Raw genomic sequence first — 17,655 nt, 5'->3', positions numbered from 1 at the left:
AGAGCGCCCCTCACTTCACACGGGTGTGATTCTTTTTTTGTGATGTTAATTACCCCCCCAGCTATTAATCTCATGTACCACATTTTCACTACATGTGAAATCGAACTACATTCATTGCAGTATAGCATACTTTTAAAGAAAACATGCTTTCTTGTTTAGAACTAGCTATAGGTTAACATGAAAAAAAAATCACACCTGTGCTAAGTGAGGCACGCTCTTGAATGCCTGTTGCCACAAACTTACATCATATTTGGTGGACATTTGACCTAATTTATCCTTTAATTGTCGATGGCAAATATGTGTGGGGACAAGATGGCGTACATTTTCCCTTCATTGTCAATGGTATTTAATGTTTGTGTTGCAGACATTTTGTGGGGACAAAAGCTGTATATAGGAGGGGCTAGCGGCCCTCAAATAAACAAGCTTTGGCTTTGATGCTATCTTAGAAGAGACGTAAACCTATTTGACAGTGCCAAAACATAATTGCCTTCATTGATGCATTAACAAGCGTCAACGGGCATCAGCTGGTCACAGGGAGGGAAAGCTACTGTGACACATAAAGAATGGTAAATGGTAATTTGTACATTTATATAGCGCCTTTTTCCAAGGCGCTTCGCATTATATTCAGTTCACCCATTCACACACACACATCCACACACCGATGGCGGAGGAAACCATGCGGGGCACCAACCTGCACATCGGGAGCAATTAGGGGTTCAGAGTCATGCTCAAGGACACTTTGACAGTAACTCTGGGGGAGCCCAGGTTCAACATGTCCTTGTTAAAGAAAACATATCAAATAGTTTCTGCAATTAATTATGTATTTATTTCATTGATTTAGTCTGTATGAATTTGTGGGTGGTGGCCCACTTGCAATACCCACATGGTCGACCGGTGGGCACACAGGTTGGGAATCATTGATCTAAAGGTGCGTTCAGACTTGAATATGTATATTCGCCTCGGTTCGTCCCGTTTGTGTTGCGCCAGGTCGCGCCGGTCCCGTTCGCGCAACTATCGTCTTTGCATTGACTTTGTATGTAATCGCGCCGCTCTAACCATCCAAGTCTGAACGCAGCTTAACAGCGATTTCTTCAATCAGTCTTCAATCAGGTTTGAGCTGAAGAAGACCTTGACAGTGTTGTCATAGATAGTGCTGGCCATCTCCTGCAGATCCTCACCCCTGGCCGCCGCCATCACTTCCGCAACTTGAATTATGTGACAGGGCTCGTTCCTGCCTTTGAGACAATGGCCGGCCTCCCATTTCTTCTTCGTGGGAAACGTTGAGGTGACGTATTTGGAGCCCACGTGTGTGTCTTTAATGCCGCACCATGGAGCATCCGTTTCGAGCATCAGCCTCTCTGTGGGGATGGTCCTCATGGCTTGGATGTTTGCCTCAGTCCTCAGGGAGCAGCCATTTATGCCCACATAGAGATCCAGCTCTACGAGCGCGGCCGCCTCCTCCATGCTGCCGTCGAATGAGTGCACCACTCCTCCGACGCACCGGTCCCGGTTCCTCTTAACAATGTCGAGGAACTCCCGGTGAGCGTTCCTGCAGTGGAGGAACATGGGCAGCCGGGTCTCTTCGGCTAGCTCGAACTGCATCTCAAAGCAGCGGAGCTGGGTTTCCTTTGGGCAGAATTCCAACCGGTCAAAATCAAGGCCACATTCCCCTATGGCCACCACCTTCCCTTTGTTTGCCGCCACCAGTTCTCTCAGTCCGGAGAGGTAATGCTCGGGTCCGTTCCGTTCAAACTCACCGCAGCGTGTCGGATGGCAACCCACCGTGCTGTAGAAGCCGGCCCTGGTCTCCGCCAACTTTAGGGCCTCCCTGCTGTCTTCCAGGCTCCCTCCGGTGATCACCAACTGCCGGACGCCGACGCCGACCGCCCTTTCGCCGACCTGCTCGAAATCGTCCTGATGTTTCTGCTTCCCTCGGTGCAGTCCTCTGAACACGGGATCTGTGAGGTTCACACCGATGTCGATGAATTTGTGCCGAGCCATGTTTTTGGATTGAGCAAAGTTCTGTGGACTTTGTCTGTCCTCTACATCCAACTGAATGGTCCCGTTGCTTCTGGAGGGGATGCTTGTCCTAGTGCAATGACATCAGTACCAGTTGCTCGGAGAGAAGACCGTTTGTACAGACATACTTGCCATCCTTGATTGGTATTTAACAACTGTTCCTTTCATGTGATTCTTGTCATGTTCGTATATTATGTCCATATTTGGACAACAGGGGGAACCATATTCGGAACAGTACAAATTGCAGACGTGTGTGCAACAATGAATGTGGAGATTTTGAGATGTTGATCTTCATCTCAGATGTCCCACAAGCAGGATAGGTGAAAGGCGCAGCCCTGGCAGGGGCCAACCCCCCGGAAAATAATCCAATTTACTACCGAGCACACGGACACAGCTCTCACAGTGGCCCTACAGAGATTGGATGGCCCTCAACAAAGTCCCCATATTCCCATAGCACCTCCCATAGAGCTTCCCAGGGGACCCGGTCATATGGCTTCTCCAAATCCACAAAACACATGCCGACTAGACCGGATATGCATACTCCCAGGGCCTCTCCTAGATCCCTGCAAGAGTAAAGATCTGAAATGGAAGATAAAATTAAATTAAGATTATAAAGGTAATTGAAGAAACACGAAAGCCAGAGTAGACGTTAAAATGACCCCAAGCATCTTTTAAAGTGATTATTAAGTAATGTTTCCAATGCAGAAAAAAAGAAAAGAAAAAAAAGAAAAAGCATACAATCATTCCGTCATTATCATTCCGCGGTGCTTGTGTTGGAGGCCTTGTGGGTAAAGTCAAACAAATAACAAGGTGCAATGACCTCTTTCCCATGGTGGTCATTCTGAACCTTTGTTTAATTTCAAGGACCACCAGTTTAATATTGTTTGTGTCGTGTGGAGAGTTCATATGTCCAAAACTGGTATGTTACTTTCCAGAATTAAAATAAAAAAGTGACAAAAGTATCATGAGCCGCATTTCGAGCTTGTGGATCTGCTACTTTTGATGCTTTTGTCTGACGCTGTATTGTGAGGCGTTAATTTACACACAAAAAACACCAACATTTATAATACGGAGATAAGAGGTTTCTGCCCGACAACAGCGATATGCATCATACCATGGACCCGCATTTGATAAAAATCACTTTTTTTTTTACCTTTGAGACCAGACCACAATCTTCAGTGTTCTTTCATTCTTCAATTTTATTGTCTACGCAGGCTTTTGTGAACATCCCAAACTGTTTTTTAATTGAGCTAGATTGACAGACAGCCTGTCAAATAGATAGCCAGATGGTATACAATGACAGTTATAGATATCCAATTTATTTAAAATAAAATAACGCAAAAATAAAATGACTTTTAAACAACGTCCGAAGTTTTTTATCAAAATTCACACTTCTTCCGGCCCTTCAGATACGGTGGCCCCGAATTGGTATCACTATTACCCCACAGTAAATATCATCCCTGTGGCATCGCCATGATGACCGCTAATTGGCATCGCCATGACGACCTGCTAATTGGCATGGGGTTGGCAGAAACTTGAGGCACGGAGATGAAGGAACCTCGGCCCAGATCTACAGGCTCCCAGCGTTGCTAAGAAACAGCTGCTCCAACGCACGCGTGCATGTGCATGTGTGTGTGTGTGTGTGCATGTGTGTGTGTGTGTGTGCGTGTGCGTGTATGTGTGCGAGAGAGAGAGAGAGATAGAGAGAGAGAGAGATATTTTTACATTAACCACTTGAACCCTAGCATCCCTATTAGAACATTAGCCGGAAATAGCAGATCTACAAGCACTGCGAGGCATAGATATAATGGTGTAGGGGGGGGGGGGGGGGGGGGGGGCTAAGAGCAGGGTATAGAGGGTATGGCACATTGAGTGGAAGTGAGTTTATAATGTTGTTTCATTCAACCAATCAGTTGGACAGAATCAATCAGCCATTTTCTGTTTGGATGTAGGACAGAAAGTAGTTGTTTTGCCACTCAATAGGTGTTCCCACAAACAACTCTATGAACATATCTATGCAATCTATATGATAATGTTGAATCTGCAACACAATGTTATGCATCACAATATGTAGTGGGGGTCCCTGCTTCATCTCTCTCTCAGCTAGGGGGTCCTTGAGCTGAAACACGTTGAAGACCCCTGGCTTACACTGCGCAAAAAACAAGGATTACGGGCAGATATACTACATGTAGAGGCCATGTAAATCCAGTAAATTTACGGGTGATTACGGTTGTTTACCAGCCTGTACCCCCACTGGGGGTGGTGGTTCATAGCTACTGATCCCCCCCCCCCCCCCCCCCCCCCCCGCCATACACTGAATCCCCCCCCCCCCCCCCCATATACACTCATGTAGAAAATGGGCAGATGTCATGAAATTAAGTTTATTGAACTAAAGCAGAAAACACTGAATACAAAATAAACAATATAAATGAACAGCCCTTGGGTGAAAACTTATATATAACCTGAGCTTGTACAAGCACTTTAAAATGTTTTAAAAATACAAAAAAGCAACTTTATAAGTTGTACATAAATGGTAAAAAAAAAAAGCTGATCTACAAGAATGTAATGTGAATGTAATGCACAATCTCTGTAAAGGGCCTTGGATAAAGGCACTATATAAATGCACCATTTTGTGTGTGAGTATGTGTGTGAGTGTGTGTGTGTGTGTGTGTGTGTGTGTGTGTGTGTGTGTGTGTGTGTGTGTGTGTGGGGGTGGTCCAGGGTGGCCCCCAGACGGTCCAGACGATGGCTTCTTTTCAAAGACTCAGAAAGTCCTGCAAGCAGGCTAAAAAAAAAAAAAAAAAAAAAAAAAAGGAAACATATTAGGATTTATTTAGTTTATCTAAACAAACAAACACAATCCAATGTCTATTCAAAACCGCTCAATACTAAGTCTACGCTTATCACCGGAATGCCTTGATGAATTGAATACACAGCTAGAGCATTAATGGGGAAAAAACTAAAGTCTATATATATTTTCTTACCTGTTATAATGTTTATGTTGGCCGAAGCAATGCATGACGACCTGCTCCTATGCTGTTGAGCAGAAGATATAAGCATATTAGTTTGATTCCAGGAAAAGCATTTCCTGTGAAGGAATACACACAAACATTAGGATTTATTTAGTTGTTTAAACAAACACAATTCAAAAGTCTAATCTTATCACCGGAAATTCCCCTCCCCTCAATGCCTTTATGAATTAAATACACAGGAGTCAATATATTTTCTTACCTGTTATAATGACACCATCTATGTCGGGGAGAGAGTTGATACTGTTGAGGAGAAGTTAGAAGAGGAGTTAGAAGTAGCATTTCCTGGCATACCATTGTCTCTTAACTCACATGAAAACCTCCCCCACTGACCTCCAACAGGTTGGTGCTGTGTGTGTGTGTGTGTGTGTGTGTGTGTGTGTGTGTGTGTGTGTGTGTGTGTGTGTGTGTGTGTGTGTGTGTGTGTGTGTGTGTGTGTGTGTGTGTGTGTGTGTGTGTGTGTGTTCCTTGTCTGCTAACTTACCTGTTAAAACCTCTGGAACCCGTCATAAATGCAAAATGATGTGAAGAACAAACTGTTGAAGAGAAGAAGCATAGTTGATTTCTAGAAGGGCTTAAATAAACTTAATACATGTACAGAGCAATAATCAGACAACTCAGACATGTAATTGATAAATGCAAGTTATATAATCAGTTACTTTGGAAAAACAAACAAACAAAACAAGCACAATATTGTATCCTAACAATTTAGAAATACATGATCTAGGCTAGAAGCTTAGCTTACCTTCATTCAAGTCAGTCTGAGTCAACTGATTTTCATCCGGCTGGCTGGCAGTTAAGATTTCAAAGTCAAAAGCATGATAACCTGAATGGCCAAACGGAGAAGGAAATTCATTGGCTGTGCATGGCTGTGCATGGCTGGGTAGGGGGAGGGGGGGGGGGTGCTCCCCCTGCCCTTCTTTAAACAAAGGGTCAATGTGCAAGGATCAGACCCCATGCTGTGTCTTTGTTGAGCATGGGGAGTAGATTCCATGTAGATGTCCACAAATGTCCACAAATCTTCGGTAAATGTCCACAGATGTCCGTTAACATCCCGTAATCAGGGAATTAACCGGGAAAAAATAATTTGGCATTAATGCCCGTTTTTGCCTACTTTCACCCTGTGTTAGTTAAAACAGCGGCTCTGAAAGTGGATCCCAGTTCAAGAGGTTAAATAATATTTAAAAAATGAAGCTAATAAAAATAAAAACATAAATCAGCGAGGGGTAAAAAAACCCCCAAAAAGTAGGGGGAGAGAGAGAGAGAGAGAGAGAGAGATGCTAGGGGAAAAGCTCTAAACATCTGTTTGAAAGCATGTGGCTAATGGCAGCCATACATCAGGTAGAGTTATATATGGACTAAGTCACTTTCACTGGAAGTCAAACACTTATAAATAGGTGGGACATCCAGCTGCTGTTGTGAATTCTGTAACAGAGGTTCTCAAGCTTTGTTTTGTGTCAAGGACCCCATATTGAGACACATTTGGCCATGGAATCACCAACTGAAATGTGTTGTGCCAGGGACCCAGAAGAGAAATTTGGGTTTAAAATAAAAACAAATCTCAATATTTTTCAAGATTGTTCTAACCATTGTTTTACTTTAAATTTAGAGTAGCCAATTATTTTACCCCCCCCTGTCTCTTTGATGTATTTATGCCAATTAATTCCTCCCCAGTCCCCACACACATTTGTGTTGTCACTGCTGTTATATCCTACTGGCTCATCTGCCACAGGTATGCCGGGTGTGACATGGATCTCCAACTTCCATCGTTACTGACTTGGTTCTCTACAGCCGGGCACCGGTCTAGTATTAGAAATTACGACCAAATGACTTACCACATCAGACCAAAGCATGTCTTCTAAACTGGTTAACGTGTAACTGAGCTGAGTGATAATCATGACATTTAAAAGTTGAGAATCACTTTAGAAAGTAACAGTAAAACACAGTGTTGCCATAAATGTGTTGTTCGCTGCCACTCAAGTGACTACTGGCCAATCACAACACATCCCAAGGAGCTTGTGGTATAATATGGACCTTGTACATTAAGCTCTTTAGCCAGCTTGTTCATCTTCTAAAAGATAGCTAAGCAGGGGCATTTGTTATGTAAGCAGAAGGCCTATTTTGCATACAGAAGAAGGTTCAGAAAGTGCCATAGGCAGTGTGACCTCCTGCCTTGCCATTGCTTTTCTACTTCAAGGGCTCTCTGAAATTACTTTACAGTTTTTCACGATTGTTAACACACAAAAAACCAAAATTTGGCACAATTTGCACACAACTTTCACTTCATGTACCTAATCGCTCGACACAATTTGCAAAACATCACATTCCCTTATCTGCATTAGACTCTGACTTTCCTTCTTTACACTCTGATGTCAATTACACATCACCTTGTTGTTATACACAATGTTCAGTTGTTGCACATGTGACGGGTGTCAGGAGGCTGTTTTTCTTTATTTTTTGTTTCTTATAATGTTCCTTATTTCCATTGGAAAATGTATATATGATTATGATGTCCGGTGATGGAAATGTGTTGTGTGCTGTTTGTGCTCTTGAACATCCCCCTAACTAACTGATATGCACCGGCTACTCTGATGACTTTGGGGGACGTTTGAATGGACAGGTATCAGGCAAAAGGAGAGAGCTGTCAGAGAGAGAGGTGGTGTGGAAGCAGCGCTCAGTGGGAGAGTGCGGGAACGAGACGAGACGAGACGAGGAACGGGTGGCTGAGATGAGGTACAGAGACAACAGAAATACAAACCAGTTACACCCCTGATTGTCAAGTGTGAGTTGTGAACTTGACCGTGGCCATTTGGAGACGAGACGAGACGTAGAGACGGAGCCATACCAGCCACAGGGGAGGGCTGGCTTGAAGCGAGTACTGCACGCCGTTTACCACAGGACCCAGGCTCATACCCTGGGTTGTGTATAAGTACCTATCCACGCAGTACTCCGGTATCAGAGACGGCCCTCAAACCTTTTGGTTCGATTGTAAAACAGTGTCACTAGATTTCAACAGGATGTATTGTAATTCTTTACTAACTTATCATTTACCGGCCTGTGGCTAATGGCAGCCATACATCAGGTAGAGTTATATATGGACTAAGTCACTTTCACTGGAAGTCAAACACTTATAAATAGGTGGGACATCCAGCTGCTGTTGTGAATTCTGTAACAGAGGTTCTCAAGCTTTGTTTTGTGTCAAGGACCCCGAATTGAGACACATTTGGCCATGGAATCACCAACTGAAATGTGTTGTGCCAGGGACCCAGAAGAGAGAATTTGTGTTTAAAATAAAACAAATCTCAATATTTTTCAAGATTGTTCTAACCATTGTTTTACTTTAAATTTAGAGTAGCCAATTATTTTACCCCCCCCTGTCTCTTCGATGTATTTATGCCAATTAATTCCTCCCCAGTCCCCACACACATTTGTGTTGTCACTGCTGTTATATCCTATACTGGCTCATCTGCCAGTGAGGAGCCCCCACCAGGAGGATGTAAAACCTTCATCCTACTCCTTCCGACAATGCTCCCCGGTGACAGGTGTCACCCCCAGCCCATAAGAGTATGTGCAATCATAATTATCATCCTGCAAAAAAATAATAACTGATAGCGATCAGATTCTCATTATGAATAGCCAACGTATAAATTGATAAAGTGATTATGCTGTTGTAACAAATGTAGCTGGGTGGGACACTGGGCCTGGACCCTCTCTCAAACATTCTCACAAAAGACCCTCCAAATTGATATGGACAGACCCCATGCAGCACAAAAGCCTCATTTGGCATGCCTGACAAAGAACTCATAAAAAGGACACACACATAACTGGGTGGGGCATGCATTTGACACACACGTTTTCACACCACCACAATGATGCACAACCTCGCCCTTTATTGCCAATTGATCACACAGACAGATCGGTGGAACGGGTAGTCTGACACAGGTATGCCGGGTGTGACATGGATCTCCAACTTCCATCGTTACTGACTTGGTTCTCTACAGCCGGGCACCGGTCTAGTATTAGAAATTACGACCAAAAGACCAAAGCATGTCTTCTAAACTGGTTAACGTGTAACTGAGCTGAGTGATAATCATGACATTTAAAAGTTGAGAATCACTTTAGAAAGTAACAGTAAAACACAGTGTTGCCATAAATGTGTTGTTCGCTGCCACTCAAGTGACTACTGGCCAATCACAACACATCCCAAGGAGCTTGTGGTATAATATGGCCCTTGTACATTAAGCTATTTAGCCAGCTTGTTCATCTTCTAAAAGATAGCTAAGCAGGGGCATTTGTTATGTAAGCAGAAGGCCTATTTTGCATACAGAAGAAAGTTCAGAAAGTGCCATAGGCAGTGTGACCTCCTGCCTTGCCATTGCTTTTCTACTTCCATTTTGAGAACAGTTAACAATTTGAATGCTGGCCATTTTGAGCAGAGCTATTCCGCCTGTGCTAAAGGTGATGCATTGAACGAAGGACCTTGTCTGAGGCCCACAGTAAATGTTCTCTTATAGCGAGAATCACACAGCATACCTCAAAAGAAAGCGTAACTTGTCCACTCTAAAAAAAACAAAAATTGTGATTTTACCATCTTCCATTCTGGAGATATGCACCTTTATGTAACACCTTCTTTTGTAGTAGCGTACTCTTCGTGAACAGAAAGCCTAATTAGAAGCGGTTTTATGTCAGACGCTGTCTGACATAAAAACTCGGAAAGCCGTGCTCGCGCTGTGAGTTCCCTCCGAGGTGGAACGACTGTTTTGAGGCGGTTAGTATTACTGCCAAACAACACAAGCACAGGCGATACAATCCGTGCGTTTTTTGTTTGAATATGAAGAAAAAAGGAGAGAAATCTGACGGAGAGACACTGAAGTCACACTCGGATCAGATTACACACACAACCCCTCCGTTGAAAGTCACATGAGAGGAGAGAGCCCTCCCCTCCCTGAAACAAAGAGAAACAGAAGACTGCAGCGACACGATTGGCTTGGTTATGAAGCCATTCTTTTGCCCCGAGTTGCATGAGAGTCTCCGAGCGCGAGCAGCCTTTACGTGACAATACGGGGGCTGGGGCTGCCTCTCGTGCTGTTTTCAGGAAGGGAGGGGGAGAGGCATTTTTTTCTTTTTTTTTTGGATCACGTGATCGGAGTGTTGCACTATCATCCAATGCTAGTTGATAAAGTGCCCGGGTGTGTAGAAAGACGATTGAAAGTAATCAATAAAAACATGCGGTAAACGTAGAAATCCCTTTCCCGCACGTGATGTTTGAGATTTGAACCACGTAGAAATCCTTCTCCCGCACGCAACTTGTTAAGAGATTTGATGGCAAAGAGTCACCTTGCACAGGAGTCAGGGTTTAGCATTTTGTGTGTGTGCAGTTTTGAGAAAGCTGTTATTGTTTTGAAAAACGTGTTGACAATGGTGAAAAACTGTAATCTCCGGTATCAGAGACGGCCCTCAAACTTTTTGGTTCGATTGTAAAACAGTGTCACTAGATTTCAACAGGATGTATTGTAATTCTTTACTAACTTATCATTTACCGGCCTGGGCCATGGCTCAGTGGTCCAGGCACCTTGGCTGGTAATCCAGTCTGGCAGTGTGCCGCGGGTTCGACTCCCGATCCTGATGGCCTTTACTGCATGTCTTCCCCCCATCTCTCTCCCCATGTTCTGTCAGCCTACTGTCTGTCCCTCCATAAAATAAAGGCAAAAGCCTCCAAAGGCCCCTCTCTATCCTGATTGAATGAAGGCTGGGCCACCTAGTCAAAATTCTACGGTCCATGTGTAAACTGCAATAAAAGTCTTTGTCCAAAACAACACACCTTAACGACGTCTTTTTAAGGCATTTACCAATGCACTGGATTTTACTTAGTGTGATGTGCACACATAAAGCCTACATTATACAATGGCCATTGTAATTTGTTTGTAGGCCTATATCGGCACTGTGCCGCTGAGCCTACCACACACACTGTGCAGTCCAGTCCAGTGCGGTCCGATTATGTGCTGCTGGCTCTGTGGCGGCGGCTGTAATGCCGAGGTCCCGTCACTCCTGTGTAGTTCTGGGTTGTGGTCGGTCAGTGGAGGTGACCGGTCACCTCCAAAACGACAACTTGCAGACAATTGCTGCTCCTGTGTGTGCCGTATGATCCACTCCACACCAAACAAACACACCCTGTACATGCATGCCCACCATCTCCCTGACCCCCACTGGTTCGACTTGCTTTTTTATTTAGACCTGTCTGTACTGTAGCCTTTAAACAGAGTTGCGAGCGAATACACATTCTGTTATGGCTGTGTGTCTGCCAGGCTCCCACTATGCGATCGACTTTGATGAAAGCTTCGAGCTATGGTAGCTCGCAAACCCCTGGTTGGTTACCCCTGTGTTAGAGTGACCAACAAAACCACGTTGGCCGACTTGCAACAATATCCTGGTTGAGGATGCCCATCCCACAGCAACATGTGTGTGATATTGCTAGACGATGGCCAGAGGCTCCATGAAGCAGTACACAAATTCATCTTAAGCATTTTATTTTCCTTCAAAAGTGCCTTACACAACGCAAGCCGGCAACAAAGTACAAAAATACATAATGCTGGCCAAAAGTAAATGTTCCAAAAAAACGAAATTAACACTTGAAAACTATACTTAATAAACAAACAGGAACATGCTTTTTATCCTACAATGAGGCCCTAGTTGGCTTGCAGTTCTCCCCTGCATCAAGTCAGACTGATCCCTTCACCTGCAGCAATCCTGCTCTTAAACAGGTGGGGCAAACCATCCCCTAATCAGTACGTGGTAAATAATTAACTCAACCACACGGCTAACTAAGACCTACGAGTAATCTTCCACCTCACTACCTTAAAGGAATATTGAATATACATTTACAAATTTGCAGAGCCTAACAAAAATAAGACCAAACATAATAACATGAACAAACACCCCTCCTCTACAGTACTTGGCACCCTCCAATCTAGAAAGGAGTGTCAGCACTGCAGAAGAGAGACAGGTGACAAACATAATGCAACTTCAGTGTCAATACATTCAAATATAAACATTTAAAACTCTTTCAACCATTGTGTTAATTACTAAAAATGTCCAATATATATAAACTGTTACTTCCAGTGCAGCTGTCGGTCAATATTGATCAAGTTGACTGTGTGGTCTGTGTGCAAGATCCTTCTATAGGGCACGGGCTGCCCCGTGGCAATGTGGCTAGGTTGGTGACCAGCATTAGGAGGAGGTGCCAGATGTGGGCTGTGGCTGTGTATGGATCTTCCACACGCTACTGAGTTCACAGCTGAGTGTAAAATTTATAAAGTGTAAAAATGGCCAAATGTGTTTTTTTCCTTACTGTGGGAGAGTGTATTCGTCCAAACCACTGGTAGCCGGCCATCTGAAATTTGAGAGGACCTGTGATGTCATGACATACTTTTTATTTATATTTTTTCTATTCATATAAGGTCCACAGAATGAGAGGTCTGCTCTGCCGGAAATACAGCGAAAAAACGGTATGGCCATTTTTGTATACCCCAAAATGTAATCATACTTTAATAGCATGTGACATGTCAAAGGGGGTTTTCATGATTCTGAATCCATTCAAAGCATTAGTTTTGCACGAAAAACACTCACTGTTTTTAGGCCAAGGAGTGTTTTTCGTGCAAAACTAATGCATGGAATGGATTCAAAATCATGAAAGCCCCCTAGTTTGACATTTCACATGCTACTATGTTGAAATTTTGCCTTATATTGATTGTCTATGGTGTGGTATACAAAAATGCCCATAACCTTTTTTCGCGATGTTTCCAGCAGAGCAGACCTCTCATTATATGGACCTTAACAACCAAGTGAATAGAAAAAATCACACCTGTGTGAACTGAGTGGTGCAACTACACATTTATTGTTATAGTTACTGTACATTAGAACCTAACATCTGTTGAGGAATAACTATAAAGATTGATTATATAGAGATTGATTCACTCTGACGTGATATCTGTGATGTCAGTGATGTCACATACTAACCATAGCAACCATGCTCGTTTTTTTGGTTGCTAACCATAGCAACCATGCTCGTTTTTTTGGTACGAACAAACACGGGTACACGGGTACAAAGCCAGTTGTTGGAGTGGTTTGCACCACTCAAAAAACACAAATAAAAAGTATGTCATGACATCACAGGTTAATCCTTAACCGTTGAGCTTTTGGGCCTATGGCTCCTCGGCTAGGGAGCCATATATGCAGATCTAGGTTATGACCCAGTCTTCTCCATGTATGGCTATCCAGGGTTTGATGAGGTCAGTGTCGTAATCTTCATACTGTATGTATATGGTGGCGTGATGTGTCACGAGGCATGATGTCACAAGGCATGATATCACGAGGCATGGCATATATATATATATATGGAGGCATGGCATGCCTGCAGGTTTTCATAAACTGCAACCTATGGTTGCAACAATAGAGGTGAGCAGAGGTGAGCGGGCGGGGTCGACATATGCCCTTACTGGGCTGCATTCACAAATTCAAGACACCTGTCTTGCGTTTATCTTGTGTCTGTGTTTAATGGCCGCTCCAATGCATTTCCAATGGAAGCCCATATGGTTTGACCAAACATTTTGTTTGATGGTGCTGCAGCCATCTTGGAAACTAAACACAATATAAACAATGGGAGAAGGGTGGGTCCGAGAAAGGCCCTTAACATATTCTACAAATGTCTTCTAAATCATGACAGTTTTCTGAAAACCCTATGTTTCTATGTCAGTGGTTCTCAAACTATTTCATGTCAAGGACCCCCAGAATGATCTGTATTTGGCTGCAGACCCCCATCTGAAATTATGTTGTTTCGGGGACACCCCCAGAAGCTAATATTTGAGTAAAAAACGTCCACTGTGAAAGAATATACATTCAAAGATTTGCGCCACATTTTCAAATTTTTCAAAAATAGCTACAAGCTCATAGTGCGGCACCAAGTGCGACGCTATGAGCTTGTAGATCTATTATTTTTCAATAGCTAAAGTATAACATAATGTAAACACCAAAAGGGGTTCCCGTCCTGAATGGGTTAAGAACTGATCACGGTCACAAAATGTATTTTCCAGATGAAAAAAAAGAGATGATCGTCTGTCACAGCACATCGGTGGACTTCAAAATAAGGGTTTCAATGAAGAATAATTAATTAATTAATGTATACTTGGCAGTGAATGTGTTAATCCCCATTGAGGACTGATAATGATGCATCTTTTGCAAATAAAACACCAGTGGTGTGATTAAACTTGCTTCTATGGGAGAACAAAAATCTAACTGGACACATTGGTCCAGCTATGTAAAAATAAATAAATAAAACCAATTACAATCATAACAATTAAATAAAATCACAGCAATAGATGAAATATAAATACATAAGTACAATACTAGACCCAATAGACCCACCACCGCCGGGCCAAGGGATTCATTCATCACCGCGCCCATATGAACAAACACAGTTGCGTGAGTAGTAGAATCGTGAATAGAATAGTTACATAATACAATCTCACACCGTGTTGTGACACGTTATGAGCTTGCATATCGTGCATTTGCACTATATTGGGACCCAATAGTATAGTAGTTTGAGTAATGTCCTAGAATTGTAGGCCTACTGGATTCATAAGTGCTACATTTATTGGCTATTTGAAATGTGAGTCATGAGCTTGAAAAAAGAAGAGAGAATATAAGTACTGAAGTAAATGCACTTAGTCACATCCCTACCATTGGGTGTCACCAGTGACAAGACGTTCAGGAATTAGATATCGCAGTTTTATATGTGTGAGGAAAAAAACCTTGTAGATCTGTGTCCCCCAACCCAAAATAGGGATGCTAAACCGCACCATGAGTTGGCTCTGTGACTGGACCGCATTTTTTTCCTCTTCTGAACCAAATGTTTTCGCCAGAAGTAACAACAACATATTGTAGATCTGCTCTGGCTAATGTTCCCCCCGGAACTGTGGTTCAAGTGGTTCATGATGTTCAGCTCGACATTCAATGACCGGTGATCAATAACTGAACTGATCCCAGCACAGTCACACAGATGACACTGAATCCAAGCTGTGAGGCTGAAGGGAGAGCCAAGTCAAACCCCCTTATACCCCTCCCCACATATCCCTGGGGTTTCCCAGGGCTCCGTGATAGCTCTGCCCCTTCCCACACAAATGCAATTCTTAGTGGAATGCTTGCCACAGAACAGGGATGCCAGGGTTTCAAGGACTAGTGGTTACTGATTACTACTTACTACAGTGACTGAGTGCCACCTAGTGCGAACAAACGGGATGACAAGCGGTGAAGAAAGGGTGCAGACTGTTTTAGAAGGGACAACAGATATATTGTGGTCCCCCATCCCAGACACACTCTAGAATAGTGGTTCTCACAGTGGGGGGCCCCCAGTGGTCCTTGAGGTTCCTGTGGGGGCCACCAGCTAAATGATAGGAACAAAATGGACCATCAATGGTCCTGTAACTCGAAGAATGAGGAAAAAGGTAGAAGTTAAATGAACAATGAGGATTTCACAGTGTAAAGTAGATTGGGGTCCCTATATATATTGTGTGAATTGAGGGGCACTTATATATTATATATAGTGTGAATTTAGGGGCGCTCTTATCATCATACCTCATCACATTCCGACCAATCACAATTGGCGTCCTCGCTTTTCTGTCTTCACTTTTCACCTCAATTCCGTGCTCAGCCAATCAAATCATCGCTATGGGGTACACACAAACACAAAGCTGGGCATAGGGCACGCACGCATGCACGCACGCATGCACGCACGCACGCACGCACACACGCACACACACACACACACATATATATATTTCTAGAAACATCTCGGTTGTCTCAGTTATTAACCACCTAAGAAAAAAAATGTACCAGGGTCCCCTAGGGGTCTACACCCTCTCCTCATTGAAAATAGCTGATGGAATGCAGAGGTGTTGTGCTTCACTGCTCCCACATCGAGATAGCTTGACACGTCTGCTAAGAAACACTGAAACGAGTCATTGAGTGACTGCGCAGAGCAGTCAAAAGTCCACTTCTGCTGACTCAGCGCTGTTCACGTTACCTACCGCCGACAATCGTAAATTCATTGCCACCACATCAACGTTGCATTCAACATAGTAAAATCCTCTGGTTTGGACAGGCTTTCCGGCCTATAGTTCTTGAGAGTCAGAGCATCCTGGAGGTGCATGAGCTCTGAGAAAAAAGGTTTCCGAGAGCACCCGATCAGAGACTCGCCAATCCCAATCTGTGGTTATATCACCTCCCTTTCACCAAAGAAAATCGGAATAAGGAGCACTTCAGTATCCAGCCCTCCTCAGCTCGTCGATCATCTCAAACGTTTTCTTGTTGAGCGACCCGCCGTGGACCCCTTCACCCCCCATGACGACGACCAGCACCTTCTCGGCGCGGCCGATGGAGATGTTGTATGTGGGCTCTCCGTTCTCGTTCTTTGTCCGAATGTCCATGGTCCAGTCGTCGTCCACCTGCAGGCTGTCGCGGATGACAGAGCACTTCCTGTTGCACAGGACCAGCCCGTTGGTGAGGAACACCTCGCGGTCCCGCCCCACTAGCACGTCAATCTCCTCGCTCGTCATGTTGGCGAAGGTGCCGCCTGAATGCGACGCCCACACGTACTTGTGCGCAGGCTCACCATAGCCAACAATGGCAGCATCCTGGCAGCTGCCATCCGCCATGAGGCTGTCCACGAAGCTTTGCCAAGTCATGGTTTGTTTTTTGTTGTGTAATTATATTGCAAAAAAGGTTGGGAGGAAAGTACTTTGAAGTCAAACGAAAATTAAGGATGTTCAACAGGCAGTGCTTTAAAGAGATGTGAGCAAGCTGTTTGTATCGTAGTCAGGTTACAAAAGGTATGCAGGAGATCTCCCAGTTCTCTGTCGAGGTCAAAAGTTTATTTATTAAGAAGTGTAGGTTAGCAAATGTGAATGAAATGCCTTTTAAACGGGGGGGTGTGACATATATGTGCAAATGTCGCTGACATATGTGTGACATCATGCCGTGGTTCTCAAAGTGGGGTCTGCTAGCCGCTCCAATGCATGGCTTTTTGATGGCAGTCAAGTCTGTGGACTTTTTAAAGTTAGTTTAGAGCACTTTTTGATGTACATTGTTTGCCAGCCCAGTCTATGGACATTAACTTTTGTTTAGGGCACTAAGTGACGGCTAGGGAGTCATGTGGGCTGGCCAATATACACCTTGAGTGACTGATCTCGTTTTATTAGGCTACTTGTGCGAGCAGACCGTGCAATACTATAATCGGCTGCGTATGTCGGTAGCGTCGCACGGCCTATGGGATTGTGTATTTTTGGTGGTGTCGCTCAGCATGCATGCATGCATGCATGTTGGGGTAAGAACGGTAGTCCCTGACTGGCCGAGGGACAACACCGACATACGTGGCTGATTGAGATATATATGTATATATGTATGTTGACCGCTAACCGGCTAATAAAGTGCCATTATTGTTGGTGACGTAACTAATATAAATCATATATAGGAAACTTAAAACAAAAAAAGTTATAACGGAATCAGACAGTTATGTAGAGGTCTAGGCAGTTGTACCTCGGGAACAGAGACTGAG

At 43.8% G+C, this 17,655-nt stretch overlaps 2 protein-coding genes across 2 annotated transcripts; both read right to left on the bottom strand.

Annotated features, from left to right (window-relative positions):
• Nucleotides 1–1,095: 1,095 nt before the first annotated feature.
• Nucleotides 1,096–2,001, bottom strand: LOC306919993 (deoxyribonuclease TATDN1-like; the record flags this gene model as incomplete). Its single annotated transcript, XM_079496579.1, has 1 exon — nt 1,096–2,001. The coding sequence occupies one exon, from the start codon at nt 1,999–2,001 to the stop codon at nt 1,096–1,098; it is 906 nt and encodes a 301-aa protein (XP_079352705.1).
• A 14,359-nt stretch (nt 2,002–16,360) lies between these two features.
• LOC306924674 (profilin-2-like) lies at nt 16,361–16,786 on the bottom strand (the record flags this gene model as incomplete). Its single annotated transcript, XM_079503261.1, has 1 exon — nt 16,361–16,786. One exon carries the CDS (start codon nt 16,784–16,786, stop codon nt 16,361–16,363), a length of 426 nt encoding a protein of 141 aa, XP_079359387.1.
• Nucleotides 16,787–17,655: the final 869 nt, after the last annotated feature.

This window comes from Electrona antarctica (genome assembly GCF_951216825.1).
Source record: "Electrona antarctica genome assembly, chromosome: 1".
Lineage (NCBI taxonomy): Eukaryota > Metazoa > Chordata > Actinopteri > Myctophiformes > Myctophidae > Electrona > Electrona antarctica.
The sequence above is the reverse complement of the archived record's forward strand: the minus strand, read 5'-3'. Positions and strand labels throughout refer to the sequence as shown.